The 16,477-nt window shown below is 42.4% G+C and overlaps 1 protein-coding gene and 1 non-coding gene across 6 annotated transcripts in view; one reads left to right on the forward strand and one right to left on the reverse strand.

Moving 5' to 3' along the window:
- Nucleotides 1-16,477, reverse strand: part of NNT (nicotinamide nucleotide transhydrogenase) — a 97,595-nt gene that overhangs the window by 64,366 nt on the left and 16,752 nt on the right. For all 5 annotated transcript variants that reach the window (XM_066378035.1, XM_066378023.1, XM_066378006.1 and 2 more), the window contains exons 5-7: nt 16,334-16,421; nt 13,233-13,321; nt 8,875-9,062 (exon numbers count right to left, since the gene is read on the reverse strand). In XM_066378035.1, the coding sequence (XP_066234132.1) occupies nt 8,875-9,062; nt 13,233-13,321; nt 16,334-16,421 (365 nt within the window). The remainder of the gene's footprint in view (nt 1-8,874; nt 9,063-13,232; nt 13,322-16,333; nt 16,422-16,477) is intronic.
- Nucleotides 9,917-9,992, forward strand: TRNAV-GAC (transfer RNA valine (anticodon GAC)). Its single transcript has one exon. It is a non-coding gene; the product is annotated as a tRNA-Val (tRNA).

A 16,477-nucleotide genomic window follows, 5' to 3' on the forward strand; every position in this document is an offset into this window, starting at 1 on the left:
ACGAAGAAAGGGGAATTAGGCTAATGTTCTATATGCCAGGCCCTCCACAGGGTGTTCTTCATCTGTCCCTCAAAACAACTCTGCAAGGTAGAAATTTTTAGCCCCTTTCAGAGATAAGGCATCTGAGAGAGACACATAGCTGTTATAAACAGAGGTACAGAGGTACTGGGAATCCAAATCTACTCCTCTGTCTCTACATCCACGATCTGACCCCCAATGAGCAAATTCAACACAGGCAGATAAAATTACAGAGCGGGGGGGGGGGGGGGGGGGGAGGATTAGGCTGCTCATCAAAATTATATTTGATATAGGCTAAATTGTGTGCCCCTGGAAAATTCATGCTTTGTTTTTAAGTATTTTTTTATTTAAGTATAATTGGTATGCAATCTTATATTGTTTACATTAGTTTCGGGTATAAAATACAGTAAAGTCTACAAAATTTCTATATCTTACAATGTGCTCACCCCACTAACTCTAACGATTATGTCATTGTGTAAAACTTATCACAAAGAAAAAATCATATGTAGCCCTAACCCCAGGGACCTCAGAATGTGACCTGTATTTGGAGATAAGGACTTCAAAGTGGTGATGAAGTTAAAGCCATTCGAGTTGGGCCTAATCCAATCTAACTGGTGTCCTTTAAAACATAAGGAAATGTGGACACAAAAAGAGACACCAGGACCACGTGAGAACATAGGAAGAAGAAGACCATCTACAAGCCAAGGAAAGAAGCCTCAAATGAAACCAACACCATGACCTTGAACTTCTAGGCCCCAGACAGTGTGCAAATAAATTTCTGTTGTTTGAGCCACCCAATCTGCGAGATTTTGTCACAGCAGTCCTGGAAGACTAACACAGTGTCCTCTTCTTATTCCCGAGCACACAGGTAGGCGATGATTCCAGCCTCCCTCACAGGTAGGTGGGGCCACATGACTAACTCTTAGCAAGAAAAAGGTGAGCAGGACTGGTGTGCGCCACTGCTAAGCGTCCCACGCACACTCCTCCATGTCCCTTTCCTGTGGTGGCTGGAACCAAAACAGTGCCCAGAGTGGCCTTCACAGCTTCATAATGATGGTGGCAATATTGTCACAACTGAACTCCTCAGGTGATCACATGAAGAACTTCCCACCAATGTGCCAACCACCCATTACTGTTAACTCAGCAAGAAGTATATTTCTATCATGTCTAATCCATTATGCGCTTGGGTTAATTTGTTATGCAGCTAGACCATGCTAACTAATACTTAGGCACAAGAAAGGATAGGGAAAGTGGAATGCAGGAGACACAGAAATGCATATGGTGGGAATACTAATTGTTAGCAGGAATCTAGCAGGTGCTGCTTCACCTGAGACAGGCTCAGCCTCATAATCTTTTTTGACTTAGGGGTCACCAGCAGGGGAACACAATGCTTCCCAATGTGGTAACATACTTTTGGAGAAATAACAGACCAAAGCAGAATATAATTCTGTAGCACAAATTCTGCTAACAGAATATTTGTTACATTTAGCCCTGTCACCCACTAACTGTGCTCAAACACACTCTAGGAAGCCATGATTGATAAACAGACAGAACACTCCACATGCTGGCATCCTCCTCTGGATGACCAGCTGCTCTGTCAATGTGGAAGGCTACCAACAGGTGCATGGACAGCCTGTGGTTACCAATCCTTGGTAATGGTGTTGCAACATTTAAGTATTCCTCTCTGCCCTTCAAAATTCCCCAAATGAAACTTTGGAAAAGTAATACTACAAAATTCTATACAATCGTTCTATACAACAAGACATTTAAGGGAGAGGAGGAGAGTAGATGAAATCAGATTACTCAGTAAAAAAAAAAAAGTTAAATAATTCAACAAAGTGGGAAATCACTGATCTATATAGTTTTGTCCTGGAAGATCATAATGCTTATAGAAGAAGTAATAGAACTATCTGAACAATAAACCTTTACTTCGGGGGAAAACTTTTTTAGTCATCAAAACAGTATTATCGCTGCCCTGGCCAGATGGCTCAGATGATTAGAGCATCATCCTGATATGCAAAGTAGCCAGTTCAATCCCTAATCGGGGCACATATGGAAACAGATTGATGTTTCTGCCTCTCTCTCTCCCTTCCCCTCTATTTGAAATTAATAAATAAAAATATTAAAAAAAAAAAAAACAACATTATTGCCTGGTGCAGTGGATAAAGCATCAAGCTGGAATATTGAGGCTGCCAGTTCAAAATCCTGGGCTTACCCAGTCAAGGCACACACGTGAAGCAACTACTATGAGTTGATACTTCCTGTTCCCCCACTCCTTTTCTTTTTCTCTCTCTCTTTCTCTCTCTCTCTCTCTCCTTCTCTCTCATATATATATATAAAATCTTTGTGGAATTGCAAAACTGGACAGTATCTCACTATAATTACATATTCTCTTGCCTTGAAAGAACAAGTTTAAAAATTACTGTGGAAAGTTATTCTTTTGTACTATATTTCTACTCCATGTAAAAGACAGATTCAAAGAGACAGGCAGCCTCATGTGGAGAACCAATATTGATTTTCTAAGAAACTGAAATCTCATATGGGTCATATATGTCAAAGAAAAACACCCCCCTTCCCATCCTCCCGAGTCATGTAAAATTATCACAAGGGTCCTTTAAGGGGTCTATTCTATAGACCCTAACTGGTATAGATTTAAAAAAAAGAAAGTACTGTTACCCTTTTGGGTAATATAGATTGTGCCTAAAAAGAGGTCCAAGTATATATAGCCTAAGGTATTACAATTTACAACCAAGCAATGAATGTCTCCCTTCTCAGCTGATAGGACACTTTCTCCTAATCCTATCTCCTGATAAATCTAACTAATCACCTCATACTGCAAATTGGGCAAGTTCTGATCATTTTAAAAAGTTAGGTTCCCAGCCATTTTTTTTATTAAAGTATAGTTGGCATACAATATTATATTCAGGTGTAGAACATAGTGATTCAACACTTACATATCTTATAAGATCACCGTACAAAGTACAGTAACCCTCTGTCACTGTGCAAAGTTATCATACTATTACGGACTGCATTCCCTCCCCCCCACCCATGGTTTGTTGTTTCTATGTGTCTGTTATTGTTTTGTTTTGTTTGTCCATTTGTTTGGATTTTTTAAAATTCCACATATAAATGAAATCATGGGATATTTGTCTTTCTCTATCTGACTTTTTCACTCAGCATAATACCCTCTAGGTCCATCCAGGCTGCTGCATATTTTTTATTGCTGAGTTATATTCTTTTAAATCTTCTTTATCTACTCTTCTATCTATGGTCACCTAAGTTGCTTCCATATCTTGACTACCATAAGTAATGCTGCAATGAACATAGCGGTGCATACATCTTTTTGAATTAGTGTTTTCATTTTCTTCAAATAAACACTCATGATAATGAACAATCAGAAGGAGAAATTAAGAAAAAAATCCCATTTACAGCTGCATCAAAAAGAATAAAAATACCTAGGAATGAATTTAGCCAAGGAGGTAAAAGACCTATACTCTGAAAACTATAAGACATTAAAGAAAGAAACTGAAGAGGACACAAATAAATAGAAGGATGTACCATGCTTCCAGACTGGAAGAATTAACATCATCAAATTGGCCATACTACCCAAAGCAATCTACAGATGCAATTCAATCCCTATCAAATACTAAAAGGCAGTCTTCTCAGAACTAGAAAAAATAATCCCAAAATTTATATGGAATCACAAAAGATCCCAAATAGCCAAAGCAATCTTGGGAAAAAAGTTGTAGGTATTACACTCCCTGGTTTCAAACTATAATGTAAAGCTATAATAGTCAACATATAAAATACTGGCAAAAAAACAGATACATATATCAATGCACCAGAATGGAGAGCCCAGATATACCCTCACTCATTTATAAAGTCAATTAATCTACCACAAAGGAGGCAAAGAATATACAATAGAGAAGTAACAGTCTCTTCAACAAATGTTGCTGGAAAACTGGACACATGTAACATCATGAAACTGAACCACTTTCTTACACCATATACAAAAATCAGCTCAAAATGGATTCAAGATTTAATTAAATGTTAAGACCTGAAACCGTAGAACTCCTAAAAGAAATCATAAGTGATAAACTGTTGGATATCAGTCTAGGAATATCTTCTGGTTATGTCCCCTCGAGCAAGGGAAACAAAAGCAAAAAATTAATGAATGGGACTTTATCAAACTAAAAAGCTCTACACAGTGAAGAAAATCATCAACAAAGCAAAAAGAGAACCTACTGATGGGAGAAGATATTTGCAAATAACATATCCAGCAAGGGACTGGTATCCAAAATATATAAGAAAATCATACAACTCAATAACCAAAAAATAATCCTATCAAAAAAATGGACAAAGGACACGAAGAAACATTTCTCCAAAGAAGACATACAGATAGGCAACAGACATGGAAAGATGCTCAACATCACTAATCATCAGGGAAATGCAAATCAAAACAATGCCAAGGTATCACCTCACACCTACAGAATGGCTATCATCAATAAATCAACAAGCAAGTGCTGGTGAGAATGTGGAGAAAGGAGAACCCTCATGCACTCTTGGTAGGACTGCCAATTGGTGCAGGTATTGTGAAAAACAGTATGCAGGTTCCTCAAAAAACTAAAACAGAGCTACCATACACCTCAGCAAATCCACATCTGGGTGTTTATCCAAGGAAAATAAAAACCACGAGCTTCCCAGTCTTCATCATCCTCTGTGGCGTTCTTATCCAAAACTGAGCCAACAGAGCATTCTTTATCTTTCCTTGGATAAACCTGGAAAAAAAATAAAATCAATCGTACCAGCCAAGACCTAAGACAGGCCCCCAGGGTTATTAGCTCAGCAATACCTGCTGAGCCCCCCACCCCACCCCATGTCCCTGGGACAATGACTCAGAACTACTGGTAGCTGAGACATGGGCAAAGGGCTATGAATGAAGGGAAAGGGGGCTTACTATTGAGTAAGATACAGCAGAAACTGCAGAGGAAGTGTGAACCGACTTGAATAGGATTTCAAAAGGCAGGGCAGAGAAAAGACACATTCCAAAGAGAAGGAACAATATGTGTAAAGGCCTGAAAGTCCTTGGCCTATTTGTGGCCATCACAGCAGCCAGCATGACTGAAATCAGACCCAGTGATTAATCAACCAGCTTAAGATGAGACCCAAAGGCTAAATCAGGACTAGAAACTGAAAGGTAATGAATACCTTAGCAAGCTGTACAAATTTCGTAGCATAGATCGGAAGTATTGGGGGTAACGTGATCCAATCCAAACATTTTAGATGTTTTTGCCTAATGATGCTAGGACCTGAGTGCTCCAAGATAAGGTCATCATTGTTAAACAGAACCCCAGGCTCTCCAATAGCTACAGTCCAATGACAAAATAAGGGCAAGACCTGAGGTGGAGGAGGGGACAGCCAGAAAGCAAGATGACCGCAGGATGCTCACGATGTTTTCATCAGGTGGTGCTCAGGAAAGGTGTTACATGGAAGAGGCTGTTCCCGCCAGGTGACTTGCTGAGTACTGCACAGTTCTCAGTTCTCACTGGCATTCGGGTGACACGTGCCTCCACACAGTCAGTGCTGAAGCAAGACGTTCCTCCTCGCCGCCCCCTCCCCACTCTCCCCTCCTAAACTCACTGATCAGCTTTGCAACCTGAGTCAGCCTCTTCCTGATCAAGTCGTCCAAGTCTGTGAAAAGTCTCTCTAGAAGGTTCCAGAAAAACTAGGGATGGTAAAAAACAGTAATAAATCTCTCATGGGGGATAGATGATGATGCAGGGAGACTTGACTTGGGGTGATGAACACACAACACAATGCACAGATGATATATTAGAGAATCGCATTCCTAAAACCTGTATAATTTCATTAATCAATGTCAGCCCAATAAATTCAATTAAAACTTTTTTTAATTTCTTGTGCCTCAAAAGGTGTAGCAGAAAACATTGCAAGTGCAGCCTGAACGTTCCCAGAGAGTAGGCTGCCTTACTTCCTAACAGTAGTCTCACAGGTCAAAGAGCTGGGCAGGAGGGGGAGCTCTCCCCTCTCTTGTGTGAGCAGAGCACCACCAGATGGATCGGTCAGCTAGGCCCTGGCCTGAAGTTACCCACATTGAGTGAAATCCGAGCCTTTAACCCATCTCCCAGTCCAATCCCGGGCGTGGTGGGACAAGGATGGGAACGAAAGTCCGGGCAGCACAGTAATTAGCTGGCTACAGACACAGTTCACTCACATACAACCTACACAGCACCAGATGATTGTTTTTTGTCCAAACCCATCAACTGCTGGGCACCGAGGAGAAATGAAATGTCCAACTCCGTAAGACGGAAACCTGAAACCAACTGATTGTGTCCCGCTCAACATGCCCGACCACGCCAGGCCTCCAGCACGGCCCCGGGGACCTTGGTCTAAGGAATCTCAACTCGGAGAACTTCTGACATTTAACTTAATCCCCTCTGGCTCGGACTCAAGGAAAACCTTAGAATAACTTCTGCTCTCAGAGCCTTTCAGGAGTTAGACACGCCATCAGGTGACCCACGTGAAGGCTCAGGACACAAACCTGTAAAGGTATAATGCCAAGGACACTGTCTTTCAAAGGGCATTTGTACCTTTATATAAATTTTTTCAATCCTTTTTTTTTTTTTAATACTCATGATTTTGGGTTTCAGTCTCCCAAGGACATAAAAGATGTTTTGAAAGACTTTATTCCTTAGATTTTTTTTTTCTTTTTTTTTTTTTTGTTTTCAAAAAGCAAATAACAGAAAGGTCCCTCCCAGACCAGCTTTCGGCATAAGAGCTCAGGACTGGTACAGTGATCTCTGTAAGCTTAGCATGTTTGGGTGGGCAGAACACGGCGTCAGGGAAGGCTGGCCGCAGCACAGACCCAGAAGACGGGTTAATAAACTTCTTCAACAGGTTTTCTCTAAGACTTATTATACAATCTGACCCTCTACTAAAGCATACTTACTATAAACTACTAATGAAAAAAGTATTTTTTAAAAATATGAAATAAGAGGTAAGCCGTACAAGTCAACATGTGTTTTATACAAGAAGTCGTTGAGTTCTGTCACTGACTTTGAGCTTTGTGGTCAATAAGAATTCTACATACTGCATCCAAACCATCCTCAGTTCCTCAGTGAGGTCTGACTTGTCTGCATCCTGCTTCACGGCTCATTCAGTCCACGAGCAAATGTTTCAGCGCCCTCTACTGGCCACTTGTCACTCATGGCTCCTCTCACCAGCATGCAGCAGCTAGGGGACTTTCAAAAGTCAGGTGGCACAGCAAGGCCCCTCACCCCTCCTCCAAAGCCACCTGTGCAGTAGCTGAGCCAGGAGACACCGCCCCCCCCCCCCCCCGCCCATAGCCACTGCAGGACGAATCCTGAAGTGCCCTCCTGCACCAGTGGTTCATGCGTCCCGTCGTCGCCAGCATAGATCACAAATACCACCCCAGACCCCTGGTGGCGGGGTCTGCGTCCACCCCCAGCCTCACTTCTACACTCACAAGTTCTCACGTGGACTGATCCCCTGTGGTCCTCCCGACTCTCTGCTCATCCAGCAAGCTTGAGTGGGGTGGGGGAGTCTGGAGAGACCAACCCACCTGTCAGGCGTCACCTGGACACACAGAGGACATGAACAAGAGCTTGGACACACAGAGAACATGAACACACATGTGGGAGGCGTGTTTTCCCCCCACAAGCTCTTAGACATGATCAACTGCCTGTCCTTGGGTTTATCATAGCCAGATTTTGGGGGAAAGGGAACAGAAGAGAACATCTCTCCCATGCCCTCACGACAAAGCAACTTTTAATTTCCCACCATCCCCTCAGGAAGGGAAGGCTCCTTCAGCAGGACCTGACACAAGGAACCGTGAACCCTATGGGCTCTCATTATACGGCTCACTTTCACTCAGAAAGGAAAAGGATTAGAGTCAGCATGGTCTTCGTCATTCAACGACACGAGGAAAGAATGGTGAGAATATAAAAGGTGTGAGTTTCTTTACTCCCAAGTCTTGCCAAATCAAGTCGTGCTTATTAATTAACAAGCAATTATTGGTTTGACATCAATCATCTAGCGAGTGACTCTTTAGAAGAGGATGCTGTAATGGACTGGAGAGTAGTTCCCGACATCAAAAGAGCGCACAATTTAGTTGCAAAGAAAATAATTAGAAACTGACAAACTGCCTTATCATTTAGGAGAACTGCTCGCAAACATTAGGGGATATTTTATTGCTTCATATTCATTTTGAAATACCGCCTAATGTTTGTGAGCAGTATATATGTATATATATATATATATACACACACACACACACACACACACACATACATATATATATATATATATATATATATATACTGGAAATTCCATAAATACACACAAACACACAAAGCCCCTCCCCCACATATGAAAAAAACGATCATCCAAATGTTAGTCATGGTCATCTCTGCTGGGACTCCAGATCTGCACTTTTTGTCCATATGTTTCAGTACTGTTTGAACTTCCTACAATAAAAAGGTAGCATCTTAACAAAGAGAAGAGAAAGAAATTAAAAACCAACTTATTGAGGGTGTGCACAGAGGAAATGATGCACAAATACAATCGCATACACAGAAGGTGACCTGTGAAAGATAAGAAGACACAGAAGAAGAGACTGCAAACACACCGTGCTGTTCACAACCGCTTTTCTCTGGAGGCCGCACGGTTTTGTCATCCCTGCCTCCTGGGTGCTTTCGCATTTTCTAGGAAGCAAACCCACCTTTACCTGAAGAAATTCAAATGTCACCCGATGACTGACCCTCCTGTGAAGATATCATTAGTGACAGGGCCGCAGTGGGCCCAGGGATGGGGACACACCTGGGATGAGGGCAGTGCTGATGAGAATGTCCACCTCCTTGCACTGCTGAGCAAACAGCTTCATCTCGGCCTCGATGAACTCCTTGGACATCTCTTTGGCGTAGCCCCCTTGGCCCTCGCCAGACTCCTTCAAGTCCACCTCCAAGGGCTCGGCGCCGAGGGACTTGAACTGCTCCAAAGCTGCCGCTCTGGCGACCAGGGAAGGGAAAGCACTGGTTAGTTTAGGGCCCTAACACACGGCCAAGATATCATTTCTATATACGCTTTTAAAAAGAAAGAACGGTATATAATCAAAAGTGGAGACTTTCTTTTGATGTCTCTGATTGGACTATTCCAAATTTCTTCTAAAGGGAGGTTAATGCTTTTATGATAATTTTATTTTTCTGGGGAAAAAGAACCATAAGGAATTCCAGGGAATTCCAACGTCTTAGTCAAACCGCAAAAGGAATTTCACTATTGCCGACTCCAATAATCTATTGTTTCTGGTGGCTCTGCCGTCAAGGAGGGGAGATCTGGCCTACATTAAGATTTGCCTGCATTAGCCCTGGCTGGTTGGCTCAGTGGGTAGAAAGTCAGCCTGGCGTGTGGATGTCAGAAAGAAACTGGATAAGTTACAAAATTAACATATGTTTATTTTTATGTTAGGGAAAATAGGGCTAATTACCCCCATTTTATAGAATTATTGTAAAGAACAAATAAAACAAAGCATATAGCCCAATGCCTGGAAGAAAGTAAGCACTCAGGACAGGTACCTGAAAACAATAGCTCCTGGCCTGCCAATTACATTTAGAAATAAAGCTTTACGGAAACACACACACACACACACACACACACACACACACACACACAAAGATTAAAAAGAAAATAAAGCTTTTCTATTTCTAACTTTGTAACATAAGCATTAGGCAAGATACTCACTACTATTAAAAGGGGAATCAAATCTCCTAGTTATCTGAAAAAATTCAAAAATCACACCCTGTTAATGCCACTGGCTGTGTTGTCTTTAGGTGTTTGGATGTTTAATTAAAAATATATACCTCTGGCCCTGGCCGGTTGGCTCAGCGGTAGAGCGTCGGCCTGACATGCGGGGGACCCGGGTTCGATTCCCGGCCAGGGCACATAGGAGAAGCGTCCATTTGCTTCTCCACCCCGCCCCCTCCTTCCTCTCTGTCTCTCTCTTCCCCTCCCGCAGCCAAGGCTCCATTGGAGCAAAGATGGCCCGGGCGCTGGGGATGGCTCCTTGGCCTCTGCCCTGGGCGCTAGAGTGGCTCTGGTCGCGGCAGAGTGACGCCCCGGAGGGGCAGAGCATCGCCCCCTGGTGTGCAGAGCATCGCCCCTGGTGGGTGTGCTGGGTGGATCCTGGTCAGGTGCATGCGGGAGTCTGTCTGACTGTCTCTCCCCGTTTCTAGCTTCAGAAAAAATATATATATATACATACACACACACACACACACACACACACACCTCTGCCTGACCAGGCGGTGGCACAGTGGATAGAGCGTGGGATTGGGATGCAGAGGACCCAAGTTCGAGAGCCCGAGATCACCAGCTTGAGCGCAGGCTCATCTGATTTGAGCAAAAGCTCACCAGCTTGGACTAAAGGTTGCTGGCTTGAGCAAAGGGTTACTCGGTCTGCTGAAGGCCCACGGTCAAGGCACATATGAGAAAGCAATCAAAGAACAACTAAGATGTCGCAACGAAAAACTGATGATTGATGCTTCTCACCTCTCTCCCTTTCTGTCTATCCCTATATATATCTCTCTCTGACCAGGCTGTGGTGCAGTGGATAGAGAGCGTTGGACTGGGATGCAGAGGACCCAGGTTCAAGACCCCGAGGTCACCAGCTTGAGCACAAGCTCATCTGGCTTGAGCAAAAAGCTCACCAGCTTGGACCCAAGGTCACTGGCTCAAGCAAGGGGTTACTCGATCTGCTGAAGGCCCGTGGTCAAGGCACATATGAGAAAGCAATCAATGAACAACTAAGGTGTCACAACAAAAAACTGATGATTGATGCTTCTCATTTCTCATCTCTCTCCGTTCCCGACTGTCCCTATCTATCCGTCTTTCTGACTCTCTCTGTCCCTGTAAAAAAAAAAAAAAAAAAAATACAGACACACACACACACACACACACACACACACACACACCAGTCTTCCAAAAAGAATTTACAATCAAGTGTGTTTTCTAATATGTGTGGATTACATATTGAGGACATGATAGCAATCTCCAACCTCAAAACAGTTATTAATGAGCTGTTATTCTTAAAAAAGTATTATATCAGTTTAGCCACATCTTTCTTCATTATGTATTTGAGTTACCTTAATAAAGGTAAATAAAAATTCAGTTAAGCAACAGTTACATTTTAACTGTCTACTCTATACACAATCTAAACCAATGACATCAATTAATAAATTCTCATAGTTAACCCAACATCAAGTTTCAAATTATCTCTTAGTCAAATAAAATATATACATTTCCACTTTAACAGTATTTTCCACTATGATGAAGACCTGAACACCCTGGCCAGGTACTCAGTTGTTAGAGCATCGTCCTGATATGCCAAGGTTGCGGGTTCCATCCCCCGTCAGGGCACATACAAGAATCATCCAATGAATGTGTGTGTGAATAAGTGGCACAATAAATTGATGTTTCTCTCTCTCTCTCTCCCTTCATCTCTCTCTAAATCAATCAATAAAAAAATTTTTTTAAGAATTTTTATTGATTGTTTTAGAGGGGGGACAGGGGGAAGAGAGAGAGAGAAAGATAGATTCTTTGTTTCACCTAGTGCATTCATTGGTTGCTTCTTGGTTTTTATTTTCTTTTTATTTTTTATTTTTTGTATTTTTGTATTGATTTTAGAAAAAAGAAAGAAACATCAATTTGTTGTTCTACTTATTTATTTATGCATTCACTGGTTGCTTCTTGTGTGTGCCCTGACTAGGGATCAAACCCACCACTCTGGCATATCAGGACGATGTCCCAACCAACTGAGCCACCTGGACAGGGCCCAATTAAAGATTTTTTTGATTTTTTTAAAAAGACTTGAACAACCTGTTCTCTCCAGGCTTGGAGGTCTTAAAAAACTTCACCGCAGCAAACACTGTCAATTAAAAGACAGGGCTGTTGGCATGCATAACCCTTGCTCTCCTTGGCTCCTGTCCTGGTCACCTGGGAAAACGCCTTCTCTCATGTCACGGACCAGCTTTTCATGAACACACCACTTCTCTAAACCCCAGGTACGCCCTGCAAACCACAGTCTGTAGAAAAGTCTCTGCTCTGAATAGTCACACCCTTTCTGCTTCTGAGCATCTGTAACTTTTCTGGTTTTTCTATCCTCAGGATTAGCAGTGGTGTCATTCCTCCTCTGACCTCAGCTGATGCTAACTACATGTTTCAACCTCAAGAAAGAATTGGAACACAAATAACAACATTAATAAGCACTTAAGAACTCCAGTATCTAGTGCCTTCTGATTTGAAGAACAATTTTAATTGAACTTCTCTCTAATGAAAGTCTAAGAAAATGTGAATTCATCTGCTTTAAAGAAACACACAATGAATGTAACCAAGTACTTTCACCTCAGGGCTCTGCTGTTGCCCAATCAGCTCTATCTGCTTCTATCCAATCAGTGCAGAGCACTACACACACACACACACACACACACACACACACACACACACACACACAGTCTAACACACACAGTCTATTCTCCAGGGTGTCTTCTATACCCTTTCTTCACATTCACACACATCTTCATTCATGCCCCACCTAACGCCAAACTCATTCTGAACAGAAATAGGACGCAGGGCAGCAACATGAGAGAAACTCAGGACAGAAGGACAGAGATATCTTCTGTCCCACTGCACATCCACATAAGAAACTAAACTGAGGGTTTGTTGTTTTTTAATTATGTCTGCTGAACTGGGTCATGGCCCTTAAATTTTTTTCCACTAAATATACTTTTTTCACTTTAAGTTAACTTTGAATAAGTGGAAATACTGCTCACAAAAATGAAGGGATCAGGGAACGTGCAGATACTCCAGGACTTTCAGCCTTTTGTCTAGTGCATTTTCACCAATGAAATAAAGGTTGGTTTTGTATCTCATTTGCATAACTGAACTTTCTTTGACTTCTTGTTTGCTTTTCTGATGCTCTTGTTTAATAAAAAAAAGCAAATGCTGCTTTTTTTATCACTTCATATTCGTTTTGAAATATCCCCTAATTTTCATGAGCAGTATACTTAAAGAGCTTATAAAGCAGTTTTCAATATTACTTAAAATGATAAAATTCTAAAGAAAGCATAACAAGCCCCAAAACAAAGTGTGTTTACCCCGACAGCAAGCACTGGAGCAGCACTCACCTCGTGTCGAAGCCTCGGACAATCGCCCCCATTGACTTGGCTGCCCCTGCAGAGGCGAGCCCAGCAACGCCACCCCCAATTATCAGAATCTAGGATAGAAGGCAGAACCGGGATGATTTCAGTCAAGTTCATTATCAATTCATCATGAAAAACCACCCGCCAATGAGTCTCAGTGCCCGGTGCACCGTGAACACTCAGTAGTAAACTGACTGGTCTGCCGGTGATGATCAGACGTCACCAAGCATACTGAGCGGTAGACAACTCTTTACCTAAAGCCCACTGTTTTTTAAAATTGATCAAAGGAACACAGCTAGCAAAGCCAACAACCTTCACTAAAAACAGCCTGACAGCCCTGGCCAGATAGCTCGGTTGGTGAGTGCATCATCCCAACCCGCCAAGGTTGTGAGTTCAATCCCCGGTCAGGGCACATATAGAAACAGATCAATGTTTCTGTCTCTCTCTCACTCCCTTCCCCATCTCTCTAAAGAAAAATTTAAAAATTAAAAATAAAAATAGCCTGACAATCAGCATCTCAGTCTAAAAGCTACGCCCAGCAAGATCAGCGTCACATATGCTAAAGGTTAACAGGTTCTGTCACGTGGTATAAAAGCTTCTTCTAACATTCTAATGTTGTTCTACTAACATTCCCAGAGCAGCATTCTAGTTACTACGCTCCTCTCAAATTTTAAGGTTTTACTAGGTTCAAAAAACATCAAAATAAATTTCAAAGATGGGTACAACTTCACTGAAATATCTATTCCAACCCCAATTTTTGAGCTCAAATGCTTCTGAAAAGAACAGCAGGTGATCACCTAATTTTGAACCATCTTGAATGAATTGTACCTGAAATACAAGCAATGTAATTAACCTCCCCAACTATGGGAGGGTCAAAGCCAAGGAAAGAAAAGAATTCCTCAGAAACAAGAGTCTCCTCCGCCTTCTAAGAAACAAAGTAAGAACAATGTTGCCTCCAGTGTGGAACAGGCCCTTAGAGAAAAGCCCTAGTACGCTTCCCAGTTAATTGAAGGAAGGAAGGGAAGGAAGGAAGGAGGAAGGGAAGAAGGGAAGAAGGAAGGGGGGAGGGAGGGAGGAAGAGAGGGAGGGAGAAAGGGAAAGAGAAAGAGAGGGAGGGAGAAGAGCAGAAGAGAGAGGAAGGGATGGATGAAGAGAGGGAGGGTAGAAGGAAGAGAGAGAAAGAGGAAGAGAGGAAGGGAGAAAAAGAAAGGAAAAAAAGAAAGGAAGAAAGGAAGGAAGGAAGGAAGGAAAGAAGGAAGAAGGGAGGGAGGGAGGAAGGGAAAGAGGGAGGGAGGAAAAAGAAAGAAAGAAAGAAAGAAAGAAAGAAAGAAAGAAAGAAAGAAAGAAAGAAAGAAAGAAAGAGAAAGAGGAGGGAGAGAGGGAGGAAAAGAAAGAAGAAAAAAGAAGGAAAAAAGAAAGAGAAAGAAAGAAAGGAGGGAGGGAAGGAGGGAGAGAGGGAGGAAACGAAAGAAAAAAGAAGAAAGAGAAAGAAAGAAAGAGGAAGAGAGAGAGAAAGAAAGAAAAGAAAGTTTATAAAAGAAGTTTGTAAGCTCCTACCCACCCATCATGCTCCTTCCTCAGCTTTAAGAAGACTACTACACTAGCATGACCAGACAGTGGTGCTGTAGATTGATCATTGGCCTGTGACTCTGAGGGCCCTGGTGTGAAACCCCAAGGTCACTGGCTTGAGCGCAGGATCATCAACATGATCCTAAGGTCACTGGTTTGAGCCCAAGGTCGCTGGATTGAGCAAGGGGTCACTGACTCAGCTTAAGTCCTCCCACCCACTCCATCAAGGCACATATGAGAAGCAATGAATGAACAACTAAAGTGACGCAACTACAAGTTGACGCTTCTCATCTCTCTCCTCCCCCTCTCTCCCTCCCTGTCGCTCTTTTTCTAAAAAAATAAAAAATAAAAACTAGATTAGTTGAACTGCACTCCAGTGACCCGTGGGCAGCATTTCAAAAATCCTATGACTTGTTCCTAATGGTGATTTGGGGGCAGGGGGATAGTAGGGGGGTGGGGGGCTAGTCTACAGGAAGGGACAAAGGACCAGAGGGAACAAACAGGCTCTGACCTCCAAGGCAGCAACCCAACCCCACACTGCTAAAACAGTGAAATAAAACAAAATAAGTAAAAATCACAGGATTAGGCCAAGCTATCCTCACTCAAGAAATAGGGGACCCCACAGAGTAGATGAGGGAAGGGCCGGAGAATAAAGCCATGTCGTCTTACAAAAGGAACATGCTCTCTTTCTGCTTCAAACACTTGCCATTTCCTCCACCTGGACTGTTTTGAAAGCAATTAACTCAATTTCTCAAAGCTGCTATTGTCTTTTTCTCCCCCTCCCCCCAATTTTTCTAGGCGATTTATTTTGTGAGAGAACTCTGCGTTTGTGACACATACTGGAAAGCAGAAAGCACCAGGGAAGCCTGTACCTACACACGGGTGCACTCAGCAGTGACAGCAGTTGAAGGCCAGTTTCCCATACCCAGTCCACGTGCTGATATTGTCATCTGGCGGACGTAGTATGGAGGGGTCACAGAGAAATGTCCCCATTCACCCAGCTATCCTCCCTCTCTAACTCTCCTCTCTGCTTTCAATTTAGATGAAAGAAACAGCACCCCTACCCCCTGCCAAGTACCCTGATTACACCATTTCCCATTTCCTGTCCTCCTAACCCAAATTTGACATAAAGTGTGGCAACCAAGGCAATCTTTCCAATGAGCCAAAATGTCACAATAATTGGGAAATCAAGAATTTACTGAATGGTATCTTGAAGCTTTAAAAAAAAAAGTATCAAACAGGCCACACAGAAGTCATCCAAAATCCCTTGAAAACATCAAATTAGTAAGCTGCAAACAGAAAAAAGACTAGAATGTCCAGAAATGTCAGCACTGCTTTTTTTTTCAAGCAATCTTCAGCAGCTCTGAGGCTCCCCTGTCTGTACATGGCACAGTGGTCCCCAGTGCAAAGTCCGCACACAGCAAACAAGGAAAATGGCTGTATTTTAACACTGTCCATACCTTTGCCTTTAATTAACTCCTATTATGGAGGAACACTAAAAGTTTTACCTTACCTACCTTAGCTGGAGGGACTTTTCCGGCAGCTGTGATCTGACCAGTGAAGAACCGTCCAAAATGATTCGCTGCTAGCACAACGGCCTTATAACTTAAAAAAAAAAAAAAAGAAAGAAAAGAAACAAATGTACAAAATATTCTGTAACA

This window comes from Saccopteryx leptura, chromosome 1 (genome assembly GCF_036850995.1).
Source record: "Saccopteryx leptura isolate mSacLep1 chromosome 1, mSacLep1_pri_phased_curated, whole genome shotgun sequence".
NCBI lineage: Eukaryota > Metazoa > Chordata > Mammalia > Chiroptera > Emballonuridae > Saccopteryx > Saccopteryx leptura.